This window comes from Leptodactylus fuscus, chromosome 3 (genome assembly GCF_031893055.1).
Source record: "Leptodactylus fuscus isolate aLepFus1 chromosome 3, aLepFus1.hap2, whole genome shotgun sequence".
Classification (NCBI taxonomy): Eukaryota; Metazoa; Chordata; class Amphibia; order Anura; family Leptodactylidae; genus Leptodactylus; species Leptodactylus fuscus.
In genome coordinates, this window is record NC_134267.1 from 221,092,909 (window position 1) to 221,105,483 (window position 12,575).

Consider the following 12,575-nt stretch of genomic DNA (forward strand, 5'->3'; position numbering starts at 1 on the left):
ATCTACAGTAGTCCCTGACTAATGCAGTTTTCGATTCTGGCGCATGGTGGTGCATGAAGTTTAGGGATTCTTAGGCTAAGGCCCCACGGAACGTTCCGTAGCTCTAAAGCGCTATGGGAAAAAACGTGTCAGGAACGCATTGCGGTTCTTCTCGTAGTGCTTTGAACAGTAAGTTCACGCAGTTTTCCTCCGCAGACTTTCTGTTACCGTTATAATTACGGGAAAGCCGCCGGTGTTTCCGTAGATATAATTGACATGCTGTGATTTCCATAACCACATCGGTTTTGGAAATCGCAATGTGTCCGCGCTGCAGTTTTAAACGCAAAGTGGGAATGAGATTCGCATGAATCCCATCCACTTTGCAGATACTGTAAAGGGGTTATCCTGTTGCTAACATTAGGATAGGCCATCAATATTAGATCTGCGGGGACCATGGTGGCCAATCAGGAAGAGACCCCGGGACACGATAGTGATGTCATGTGCCCTTCGCCGTCACATACGGTGGGGACTTCTATCAGAAGATAACAATGGACTGGCAGGACTGGACAACACTGGAAGTCACCGAAGCACTAGGAAAGTTATGTATGTTTTTATTTAAAAAAAAATTCACCTTCCTGGCCTAGTTAAAATATAAAAATTTGGCCTGGACAGCTCCTTTAAGAATAAAATAGTCGGAGTACAGGACTGGTCTCTTATGCCATGAGGAATTTTGTGACTTTTTCTTCTTTTGCAGTCTCTTCCACCCTTGGTGATACATGTGCCCCATCTATAAAGTAGAAGGAAGCTCTGCCAGGACACACGTGGGCAATAGAACCGGACTAGCCAGTCACTGCCCGCTCTGCCAGTAACAAACATGGACGCCTCTGCGCCCGCAGACATCTCTTATGCACTTTCAGTTTCTCTCTCGCCGTGACGTCATGACGTTCCGCTGAGGGGGCGGAGCTTGCTGGAACGCTGCCGGTTCGAGCGTCTATACTTGTGTGTGAATGCGGGGCTGGCATATTAGGAGCTGCTGCGGTTCTGTATGAGGTACAGCACAGTGTGTACACCCACTATATGTCCGGTTCCCTCACCCGTCCTGAGCTGCGGGTTTGGCGCCTGTATATGTGCGCAGTGATGGCTGCCTGTCAGTCATTGTGATTGACAGCTGCCAGTCTTCTCTTCTAATGGATGTTATGGAGCAATGACGTCATCAGTGCACTGAAACTCCATAGACAACCTGGTAGGATCAGTCTAGGCCTACACGGCGACTTTGGACGCGCAAAATCACATAGTACGAGGAAAAAAATTGCAGTTTGGATGTCAAAAATGACAGAAAATGCAATTTTATCGTAGAGTGGTCACAATTAGGTGCAATTTGCAAGACGGTTTGTGATGTGGGTTTTTGGCGAGACTGTCACTTACCGAAACACGGCCGTCATGATATTTGGTGTCACAATGTCATCTGCTGGTGTCGCCACCCTCTAATATCCCTAACCTTAAGCCTGCTTACCTGTATGACATCTAATGACAGGAAACGCGACAGCGTTGCAACGCGAAAGTTGCCACGACACGGTGTTGCAAATAATCCAAAAAGATTTGCAATGTTTATGTTGTTAGAGGCGATGCAGGCAGGGGGCGACACTGTGACCTTTGTCTGCAGGGCGTGCGTCGAGGGTAAAGCCACCCTAAGGTGCTGTGTAGGTTACTAACCTGAGAATGGATGGCGTCCTTGTAGGTGTATTGTAATATTGGGGTGCCCTGTAAGTCTACACCCCTGAACCTAGATCATCGTGGACCCAATTTAGTTCTTCAGGACCCATACACACCATAGTTTTGGTTCCGCTCCAATACTTTTGGCTCTTAAATGCGTCCCGGATACACAGCCACGAAAACTAGGGTCTCATTGAAATGTATGGACGCGTACTTTCATTTTTAGTTGTGGGTATAATTGTGAGGCCTTACTAGGAACCCCCTCTATGGTGATTGGTCGGGATCCCAATAGTTGGCGGGGGTGCAGGCTACGGCTGAACATGGCGATCTTTGGTCATGGCTAAAGTCCATGTCACTCTGCGACTCCTTCACTATTGTAGATGAATGCAGTCACGTTGCAGGGTGCTCTGACTGCGACTTCTGCTCGCAAAACTATTGAAAACTGCTGGATTTTTGTGCAACGAGAAGTCACAGTCGTAGCACGCTCAGGGAGCCAATGTGACGCCATTCTTTTACAGTAGTGAAGAAGTCAAAGAGCAGTGCAGTGGTTGCGATATGGGACTCATGGCCATTGTCTCTATGTAACACTAGTCTTCCTATTCCCTCGTCACACAAAGTGTATCCTGACTTGATTTAGCGTTGTCCACGTGCAGAGACGCACCCCATAGACGAAGGGAATAGTAACTACTGTAATAGTACGGCGGATGTCAGAAATGGATTAAAGTGGACCTTTCACCAATTCTAGTTCTTAGCCTCATATAAGTCTCTGCTCCACTGATTCCAGCACAGTTGGAATTTTTCTCTCTAGCCCCCACCATTCCTGAGCAACAAGCTCAGGTAGTTGTGATGCCTGATGTGATATTTAAACTCTGTAATGTCAGGTGGGCGATGTCAGGCAGGGGGTGTGACTCACAGCTCCAATCAGAGGCAGCCAGTGTCAGAGCTCAGAGTCACACCCCTTGTCTGCGCTCCTGCCTGACACCGCCCTCCTGACAGTACAGAGACTAAATAGTATATCAGGAACAAAGACTAACAGCATGGATTGCTCAGGAATGGTGGGGGCTAGAGAAATAATTCCAACTGTGCTAGAATCAGTGGAGCAGCAGCTATTAAAGAGCTGGCGGTGAAAGGTCCTCTTTAATAAAGTTGCTTTTTATCTTAACTCCTAGTAGTAACTGTGGATATGATGTGCATATATTACTGCAGTCACCTTGGCAGTGTTTATTGGAGCCCTGTTATTCTATGCTTGGTCAGGGGTTACCTTATGCAAGGGTTGAATGGACTTTATACCGCCATTTCTGTTATATCTTATCTCCTCCATGTTCTTTAGGTCATACTTGTTTTCCCCACTCCTCTTTCACCCTCCACTACTGTTACCTTACATCTTCCAATCTTGATATATTGGCTAAGAAATCTCTCCATTCTAGTGATTCATTTTCTGTGTTTGCAGCCATAAACTGATACAGACTGCAGGAATGTTGCTTTGGGATATGTTCACATGGAATTTTTTTGCAGGCTGAAAAAATCTGCTTCAGAACATTAAGAATCTGTTTTTCTTTTTTTTCTTTACACAATGCAGTTTTTGCTGTGGATTTTCAAAAACCATGTCACGTTTTTTCCGCCTCCTTTTGATTTCAATGGGTTTTTCAAGGTGGAATCTGCGTCAAGATTTAGGATAGGCCATGTCACTTTTTTTAAAGGGATTCAATCATTAAAAAGCAAATTTTTGTCCCTTAACACATAGGAATAGCCTTAAGAAAGGTTATTCTTCTCCTACCTTTCGCCTTCGCCAACGCTCGGTAGAAATTCCGGTTTTCTTCTGTATGCAAATGAGTTGTCTTGAAGCACTGGTAGGCGGACCTCAGCGCTCAAACAGCACTGGGGGCGTCACCAATGCTGCGAGAGAACTCTCCAGCGCCGCCTCCATCTTCACTTGGAACGACCTCTCTACACTGGCTTAAAACTTCTAGGCATGCCGTTGAGCATTGGGCTGAGCCGACTGTGCAAGTCTGCGGAAATTTTCCTGTGGCCCGATGGCGGAGCCAAGTTCACAGGCCGGCGGCCATTTTTGGAGGCAGCTTACGCGCGCATGCACTGTACACTCTGTACTCCATAGAACTACAGGAGCGTACTGTGCGTAAGCGGCCTCCAAAAGAAGGCCGTCGACCTGTGCACTCGGCTCTGCCTGCGGCCCGATGGCAGAGCCGACTGTACAGGCGTCGAAGTGTGACCCCAGCCGGAAGAAGATGAGTGAAGAGGCAGTTGCTGAAGAAGATGGAGGCGTCGCTGGAGAGGGTTCTCTCGCAGCATTGGGGACGCCCCCAGTGCTGTTTGAGCGGTGAGGCCCGCCCCCAGTGCTGCACGAGAACTTTTTGCATACTCACAAAGAACGGGTTTTTAACCGAACGGCGGGTCAGAGACAACTTCTAAAGGTAGGAGACGAATAGGCTTTCTTAAGGCTATTCCTACGTGTTAGGCTGTATTCACACAGAGTAACGCCAGGCGTTTTTTGTGTGTTTTTTGCACATAGCGCCGCGTTTACGCCGCGTAGCGCCGCGTTTACGCCGCGTATACGTCGCGTTAACGCCGGGCAACGCCACCGCTAAATAGCGCGGCGTTAACGCGGCGTAAACGCGGCGCTACGCGGCGTAAACGTGGCGCTATGTGCAAAAAACACACAAAAAACGCCTGGCGTTACTCTGTGTGAATACAGCCTTAGGGAGAAAAAAAAGGGTATCCAATGATAGGATCCCTTTAAGGTAGCTCTTAGACTTCTCCCTTCCACTAAAACCACTCCTGGCTTTGGCTCAGAAAATCACAGCAAAATCTGCAACCAAAAACACCTTTTTCCAATACTCTTTTGCTACTGGTCTGTGTCAAATCCGCAGCAAAATCTTCAGTTATTGCATTTAGATTAGGAAAGTTCATAAAAATTCTAGAATATCATTTTTAGGTCTGTAGTCTGTCCTGAAATCCACACAGATATATTTCATATATCCATCATGGTGGGGGACTGACACTTGGGACTCCCACAGGTCAGCTGGTTGAGGAGGCCGCAGCACTCTTTAGTGAATACCAAGTGCGGTGCTGTACATATCTTAGGGCTGCGCTCGGTATTACAGCGCAACATGCTGTACCTTGTGACTGATGAATGTGCCGACATTGTGGCTGACTAGGAGCAGAATTGTGGCTGACATTGTGAGGGGAATTGTGGCCGACCCTGTGTGGGACAATGTATCTGATATTGTGAGAAGGCATTGTGACTGACTGGGACCAGATCTGTGGCTGACTAAGAGCAGAACTGTGGCTGTCACTCTGAGTGGCATTGAGGCTGACGACGTGAAGACGCATTGTGGCTGTCACTCTGTCGGGAATTGTGAATATCACTCTAAGGGGCATTATGGCTGACATTATGAAGAGGCACTGTGTCTGACTAGGAGCAGAACTGTGGGTGTCAGTCTAGGGTATGTTCACACTGCAGAAACCTTTTCGGCCATGTGACTTCTCGGTGCGGCTAGCAGGTGCAGTTAATCGGCATCCCGCTCCTAATTAGGCCCGAGTGAATGGGCTTAATCGGGAGGGGGTCTTGAGCCAGCCGTGGCGTCTGTGGGAATTTAGGGCATGTCGCTTTTTTTCCCGCTAGCTGGAAAAAAAAAAAGCGAGGGACTCCCATTGAAATGAATGGGAGTAATTTTTACAGTTGGATTTTGAGGCAGATTATGTGTCAAAATCTGCCTGAAAAAACTCTGTGTGAACATCATTGTGGCTGACACTGTGTGGACTATATGGGAACAATGGGACTTTATGGGACACTAAGGATATTTTTGCTAGCCCTGGTGCTATTCTATGGGATTCTATCATTAAAACTCATTTTTTTCTGGGTACCACGTAGGAATAGCCTTAAGAAAGGCTATTCGTCTCCTACGTTTAGATGTCTTCTCCGCGCCGCCGTTCAGTATATAATCCGTTTTTCGCCGGTATGCAAATGAGTTCTTTCGCAGAACTGGGGGCGTCCCCAATGCTGCCAGAGAACTCTCCAGCGACACTTCCATCTTCTTCAGAAATGGGTCTTCTTCCGGGGGTTGGCTTCAAACTTCTAGGCCTCGGGCCTAGGGCAAAGCCAATTGCGCATGCCTGCTGGCCACAAGAAAATGGCCTCTTACACAGTATTGCAAGCGGCCATTTTCTTGTGGCCGGCAGGCATGCGCAGTTGGCTGCCCGAGGCCTAGAAGTTTAAAGCCACTGCCGGAAGAAGATGTGTGAAGACCCCGTTCCGGAAGAAGATGGTGGTGGCGCTGGAGAGTTCTCTCGCAGCATTGGGGACGCCCCCAGTGCTGCGAGATAAATCATTTGCATACTGGCGAAAACCGGATTATATACCGAACAGCGGCGCAGAGAAGACCAATTTAAAGCGCCCTTACGCAGGCGTGTAGGTGTATATTGTAGATAGATACAAAGCACCAGATTTTAGCAGTTACAATAAAATTCAGAATTTCACAAACATTTAAAATTTGTAAATTCAAAAATTTACCTGAAATAAATAATCAAAATCAATCCATCCGCTTGAGTGCAGGAGCCTTTCGCCTTTGTCTGGCCGGCTGCGAGTGTATTTCTTGTCATACGTCTGTACGTTACATCACGCCACAATACACGACGACTGGCGCATTCTCATAAACATAGCAACCATTTCCAATTTCTGAGCCTGAGAACAGCGGCCGCAGCGATCTGCTCTAAGATCTGGACGTCTTGGCACAGAAATGACTTTTTAATGAGAAATGGAAAAAGTGACTAGCCGTTTCTGTGCAGGTGGAAAAAGGTTAACACAACTCGCCTGTCAGATCTTGTTATAAAAATGTCCATAGTACTGAGGTAAAGTGCACCAGACAGAAGAGAATGACCTAGAAGTGAGTGCTAATAAGGGCTTTCAGTCCCCGGAGTCCCTGCCGTATATTACCATTGTCACAAGGTGACAGCAGGACCTAGGCTACTCCGGGGAATTCTGGGTAGTCAGGACGCTCAACCCCTCGCTTTTCAGAGTCATCGTGGATAGTATCTGGAACGTAGTAGCCCAAACCTCTGTTTACTGTCAGATCTTTGTGTGCACCGAGGTGGATGGAGGCTAAAAGAGAATACGGTGATCGCCACCCGACCGCCGTTTTGTTGGCACTTTTGCAGTCCCGAGGGTTTAACCATTTAAGCATTGCAGTCTGACTCCCACTGCATGCTCAATTCAGCTAAGTGTGTAATTTGGAGCTGATTTTGAGACAGATTCTGCCTTTAAAGGGATTCTACCATGGAAATGAATTTTTTTTGGCGATCACACGGCGGAATAGCCTTTAGAAAGGCTATTCGTCTCTTACCTTTAGACGTGGTCTGCGCTGCGCTGTTCCTTAGAAATACAGTTTTTTACCGGTATGCAAATTAGTTCTCTCACAGCGATGGGGGTGGGCCCCAGCGCTGAAAATGCGATGGGGGCGTCCCCACTGCTGCTTGAGAACACGCTCCAGCGACGCCTCTATCTTCGGCTGGATCCTCCCCCTTTGTTGTCTTCCTTTGCGTCACTTCCGACACCTGCGCAGTTGGCTCTGCCAGTGAGACACCAGCAGAGCAGAGTGTGCATGTTGGCCGGCGGCCATTTTTGGGAGGCCGCTCTTGCTCTTGTAGTTCAATACAGGAGGCAGACACTAGGAAAACGAAGGCTGTCGGCTCGGCCTACTCTGTCTATACTCTCTCACAGACAGTGCACTTAGGCAGTTTTGAACCTAGTGTCGTAGGAGGCAGTCACGACCTGACTCGGGTCTTTCTGTGTTTTTTTTTTCTTTCTCTTCCAGCGTCAGCGTGTATGCCACACTAGTCATACCCCCTGCGGGCGCAAGCGCTCTGTAATAGAGCTCCTCGCCTGTCACCCAGTCCCCATCCCTTACTTGCTGCATCAGTGGATGGATATTCCAGTGACCCCACTTCTACGTGCGAGATCTCACCGATGGCGCCTGAAGACACCATTAGTTACGTGCGACAGCCCCAAAACATCACTGCTCTAGAGGAGATCTGCATGGAGGAATGGGCCAACATACCAACAACAGTGTGTGCCAACCTTGTGAAGAATTACAGAAAACGTTTGACCTCTGTCATTGCCAACAAAGGATATAGAACAAAGTATTGAGATGAAATTTTGTTACTGACCAAATACTTATTTTCCACCATAATTTGCAAATAAATTCTTACAAAATCAGACAATGTGATTTCCGGGATTTGTTTTCTCATTTTGTCTCTCATAGTTGAGGTCTACCTATGATGTAAATTACAGACGCCTCTCATCTTTTTAAGTGGTGGAACTTGCACTATTGGTGACTGACTAAATACTTTTTTGCCCCACTGTATGTGAGGATTTGTACTAGCATCCCCCCTTCCCCCCTCTTCTTATGCCAGCATTGTTCTTTTTACTGTCAGGCTTTTCCCGCTCTCTCATTTTTTGGTTCTTCTTAAGGACAAGGTTGTCCTTCGCCTTCCACCGTCTTTTTTGCTTAAGGTAGTATCTCTTTTTCACATCAATGAGGGCATTGTCTTGCCATCCTTTTGTCCTGATCCCACGCATCCTTGTGAGCGTTCACTTCATTGCCTGGATGTTGTCTACTTGGCTCTCGCTGACCATTTCCGTCACTCCGATGCTCTGTTCGTTCTTCCAGAGGGCTCTAAGAAGGGTTTCCATCTCTAGATGGATTCAGTCTGTCATTAAGGAAGCCTATCGGCTTAAGAACCTGCCCTTCCGTGTGACGGCTCACCCCACTGGGCTGTCGGTGCCTCCTGGGCTGTTCGGCATCAGGCTTCTGTTACTCAGGTCTGCAAGGCTTCCACCTGGACTTCTGTTCACACTTTCACTAAATTTTACCAAATCCATTCTGTGTCTTCTGCTGATGCTAGCTTGGGTCGCAAGGTTCTGCAGACATCGGTGTGCTAGATTGCTTGCATGGCTGTCTGTTTTCCATCCCTCTGGGACTGCTTTTGAACATCCCATACTGCTGTGTCCCCCAATAAAATATGCGTGAAAAAGGGATTTTTTTTTTGTACTCACCGTAAAATCCTTTTCTTGTTTCAGTGGGGACACAGATCCCACACATGATTTTTTTTCTGCACAGGGATTTTTTGTTTGGATGCTTGTTACTCAATCACGCAAAAATGGCTGAACGGATATGGATGAAATTTGGCACATAGATAGTTTGTAACCTGAATTAACACATAGGATACTATTTATCCCGATAAATGACATGGCTTCATGACTGTTATGAATTTATGTTCATATACTATATTAAACTTCTCTTGGCAGCAGGACCCTCTGAGCTCATTGGAGTTTGCTCATAAAGCCAGGTCTGTTATCTCTCTATGTAAACACACAGATAACACTGAGTCCATTGTGTTCAAGCATTTGCATATTATCTGATCTGCTCCAGTGCTGAGACACTGACATGGGAAAACCCCTTTAATCTAAAGTGGCAGTTTGCCAATTTTAAACATCCTGGGAAAAAGAAAATCCAATTTGTTGCAAAATTCTAAAAACAACGAGAACTATGAAGGAAGCCAGAAGTCAACAGAGTTCTCAAGCGGAGCTGAGGAGGCTTGAGCAAGCTAGGCATCAAGGGGCTTTGAGAGCAATATAAAGAAAGCAATGGAACCGCACACTACTAAAGGATAAATTTGGGTGCTAGCAGGCAGGGAGTCCTGCGACTCAAATGCAATGTAGATAAATGCTGCTGCACACCAATAACGTGAAAAGGTGAATAGTTTATTAAAGCATAAGCGCCATGAACAAGTATGTAAAGCATACAAGAATATAGTAGTCACTAGATCATTGTAATAAGCATGACGTTTCGGTCACAGACCTTCATCAGATAAGATCTAGAGTACTGCAGAGTGCACATTGGAGTCATAGCGTGACGGGGCTCTGAGAGCAGCGAAAACGCTGGAGCAAGCGGATCATCAATGCTAACAACACACTCATTGTATGGTGTCCCAACGAGCTGCTGAGATGCCAGAACAATCACAGGCACGGTGCGAGGAACAAGTTCAGCGGAAGCCCAGCTTGAGAGCCGCTGGAGCAGGCGGATCGTCGACACCAACAACATGCTCATTATATGGCGTCCTAGGCAGCTGCTGAGATGCCGGAACAATCACAGGCACGGCGCTAGGAACAAGTTCAGCAGCAGGCCAGCTTGAGAGCTGCCAAAACGCCGGAGCAGGCAAACCATCAGTGGTAGAAATTTGCTGAATATAGGCGGATCATTGATGCCAACAACACGCAGACGCAGTCTTGGGCAGATATATATGCAGTGATATACACACATATGCCTAAAGAGTCTTGCATTTGCAGATGGGGTTATCCTGATTTCTGCAATTTTTTGACCACCCTCTACCCATCAGTAAGCCATAACACGTGCAATGCAGTCATATTTGCCTAAAAAGCATTTGATCCCGCTCGTCTTACATATAATTCCCCCGCCATTAGCGAGGAAACATGTATTTACGGTACGTGCATCCTAGCATCCAGTGTTTGTCTCATTGTAGCCGACGTACGCCATGATGATATAAAGGGCGGCTTTGTCAGTGTAAACTCCCCATCACCATCATTTGGAAAAATGTGTGCAGAGGTAATGCGAAAACAGCTGTATAGCCAGCGACGTGGGGCTTGAACCGCGTCCAAATGTCTTGGCTGGCTTCATGACAACACGTCTATAATTACAGGTGGTCACGTGACGACTTCAGAAGAGGTAAACTTTTTTTTTTTTCTTTAATCAGTTTGGTGATGTCATAGACACCTGTTACCATTTTCAGTCTTGTTGAAAGGTCCCGTAAATAAAGAAGGCAAATTTGTCATCATTTATCTGGGTGACATTTACCGGTTCAGATAAACGGCCGCAGAATGAATGCGCCTTCCATGAAAACAACTTTTTCCCCCTGTAAGCATTGTATACAATATCGGCCCTACACAAGGCCCGCACCTCCCATGTGATTAATGTCTGCTGCTGAACAATGATACCTGTGTTGGAGAGTCAATTGAAAAATTTTTCTTACAGAATCCAGGTTCGGAGTTGCTTTTTTGAGAAATTATTGCAGAATTAGAAGCAAAAAAATGGGCCTAAAAAAATGTCCAACTTAAAGGATAGGTGCACTATTTTTTAAAGGGATAACAGGTTGTTCCATAGGTCCTGTTCCATAGGACAGCAATTATCACAAAAATGGTGGCATGCATGCGCCATTGGTAAAGAGATGTCACTGGTTGCAAATATTGTACCTGGCGACTAGGTTGGCTACTTAGCCCCTGAGCTAATGCATGATGTATGTCAGGAAAGGGTTAATTCTCAGGGTCAGAGGTGAGACTCCATATCATCTTAAAGCGATAGATTTACTGTATCTTTCTGAAATTAGAACAATTTTTTTTTTATGTTTGATCACCTCCGCTTATTATACTTCAGGGTCTGATGAGACTATCGAGTATAATAGCGATTTTGTTTGGTCCAAACGATATCGAGGGGCTACAAATCTCATGAGTAGAGATGGAAGAACCTCTCATAATTGTTTTTGTTTCAGATTCAGGTGGCTCAGGTCCAAGATTTGTTTCGGCTCGAACAAGTTTGGTACAAGCCACATTTTAAATTGGCTTAAATCATAGTGTTCCTAGGCTCCTAGGAACCAATCTATAAAACATAGTGTAGAACACTGTCAGGGCTCCTAGGAACCTATCTATAAAACATAGTGTAGAATACTGTCAGGGCTCCTAGGAACCTATCTATAAAACATAGTGTATGACACTGTCAGGGCTCCTAGGAACCTAACTATAAAACATAGTGTAGAATACTGTCAGGACTCCTAGGAACCTAACTATAAAACATAGTGTAGAATACTCTTAGGGCTCCTAGGAACCTATCTATAAAACATAGTGTAGAATACTGTCAGGACTCCTAGGAACCTATCTATAAAACATAGTGTAGAACACTGTCAGGACTCCTAGGAACCTATCTATAAAACATAGTGTAGAACACTGTCAGGGCTCCTAGGAACCTATCTATAAAACATAGTGTAGAACACTGTCAGGGCTCCTAGGAACCTATCTATAAAACATAGTGTAGAACACTGTCAGTGCTTCTAGGAACCTATCTATAAAACATAGTGTAGAACACTGTCAGGGCTCCTAGGAACCTATCTATAAAACATAGTGTACAACGCTGTCAGGGCTCCTAGGAACCTATCTATAAAACATAGTGTAGAACACTGTCAGGACTCCTAGGAACCTATCTATAAAACAGTGTAGAACACTGTCAGGGCTCCTAGGAACCTATCTATAAAACATAGTGTAGAACACTGTCAGGACTCCTAGGAACCTATCTATAAAACATAGTGTAGAATACTGTCAGGGCTCCTAGGAACCTATCTATAAAACATAGTGTAGAACACTGTCAGGACTCCTAGGAACCTATCTATAAAACATAGTGTAGAATACTGTCAGGACTCCTAGGAACCTATCTATAAAACATAGTGTAGAATACTGTCAGGGCTCCTAGGAACCTATCTATAATACATAGTGTAGAATACTGTCAGGACTCCTAGGAACCTATCTATAAAACATAGTGTACAACACTGTCAGGGCTCCTAGGAACCTATCTATAAAACATAGTGTACAACACTGTCAGGGCTCCTAGGAACCTATCTGTAATACATAGCATTGAAGAACACTCTTAGGGGTCCTAGGAACCTATCTATAAAACATAGTGTACAACACTGTCAGGGCTCCTAGGAACCTATCTATAAAACATAGTGTATAACACTGTCAGGGCTCCTAGGAACCTATCTATAAAACATAGTGTAGAACACTCTTAGGGGTCCTAGGAACC

At 45.8% G+C, this 12,575-nt stretch overlaps 1 protein-coding gene across 2 annotated transcripts in view; it reads left to right on the forward strand.

The window, feature by feature from the left end:
* Window positions 1-946: 946 nt before the first annotated feature.
* Window positions 947-12,575, forward strand: part of LDAH (lipid droplet associated hydrolase) — a 171,785-nt gene continuing 160,156 nt past the window's right edge. Inside the window, exon 1 of one of the 2 annotated variants that reach the window (XM_075269199.1) lies at window positions 947-1,029. In XM_075269199.1, coding sequence (XP_075125300.1) covers window positions 1,025-1,029 — 5 coding nt within the window. In that variant the 5' untranslated portion in view covers window positions 947-1,024. The remainder of the gene's footprint in view (window positions 1,030-12,575) is intronic. The other variant, XM_075269198.1, reaches the window with a different exon arrangement.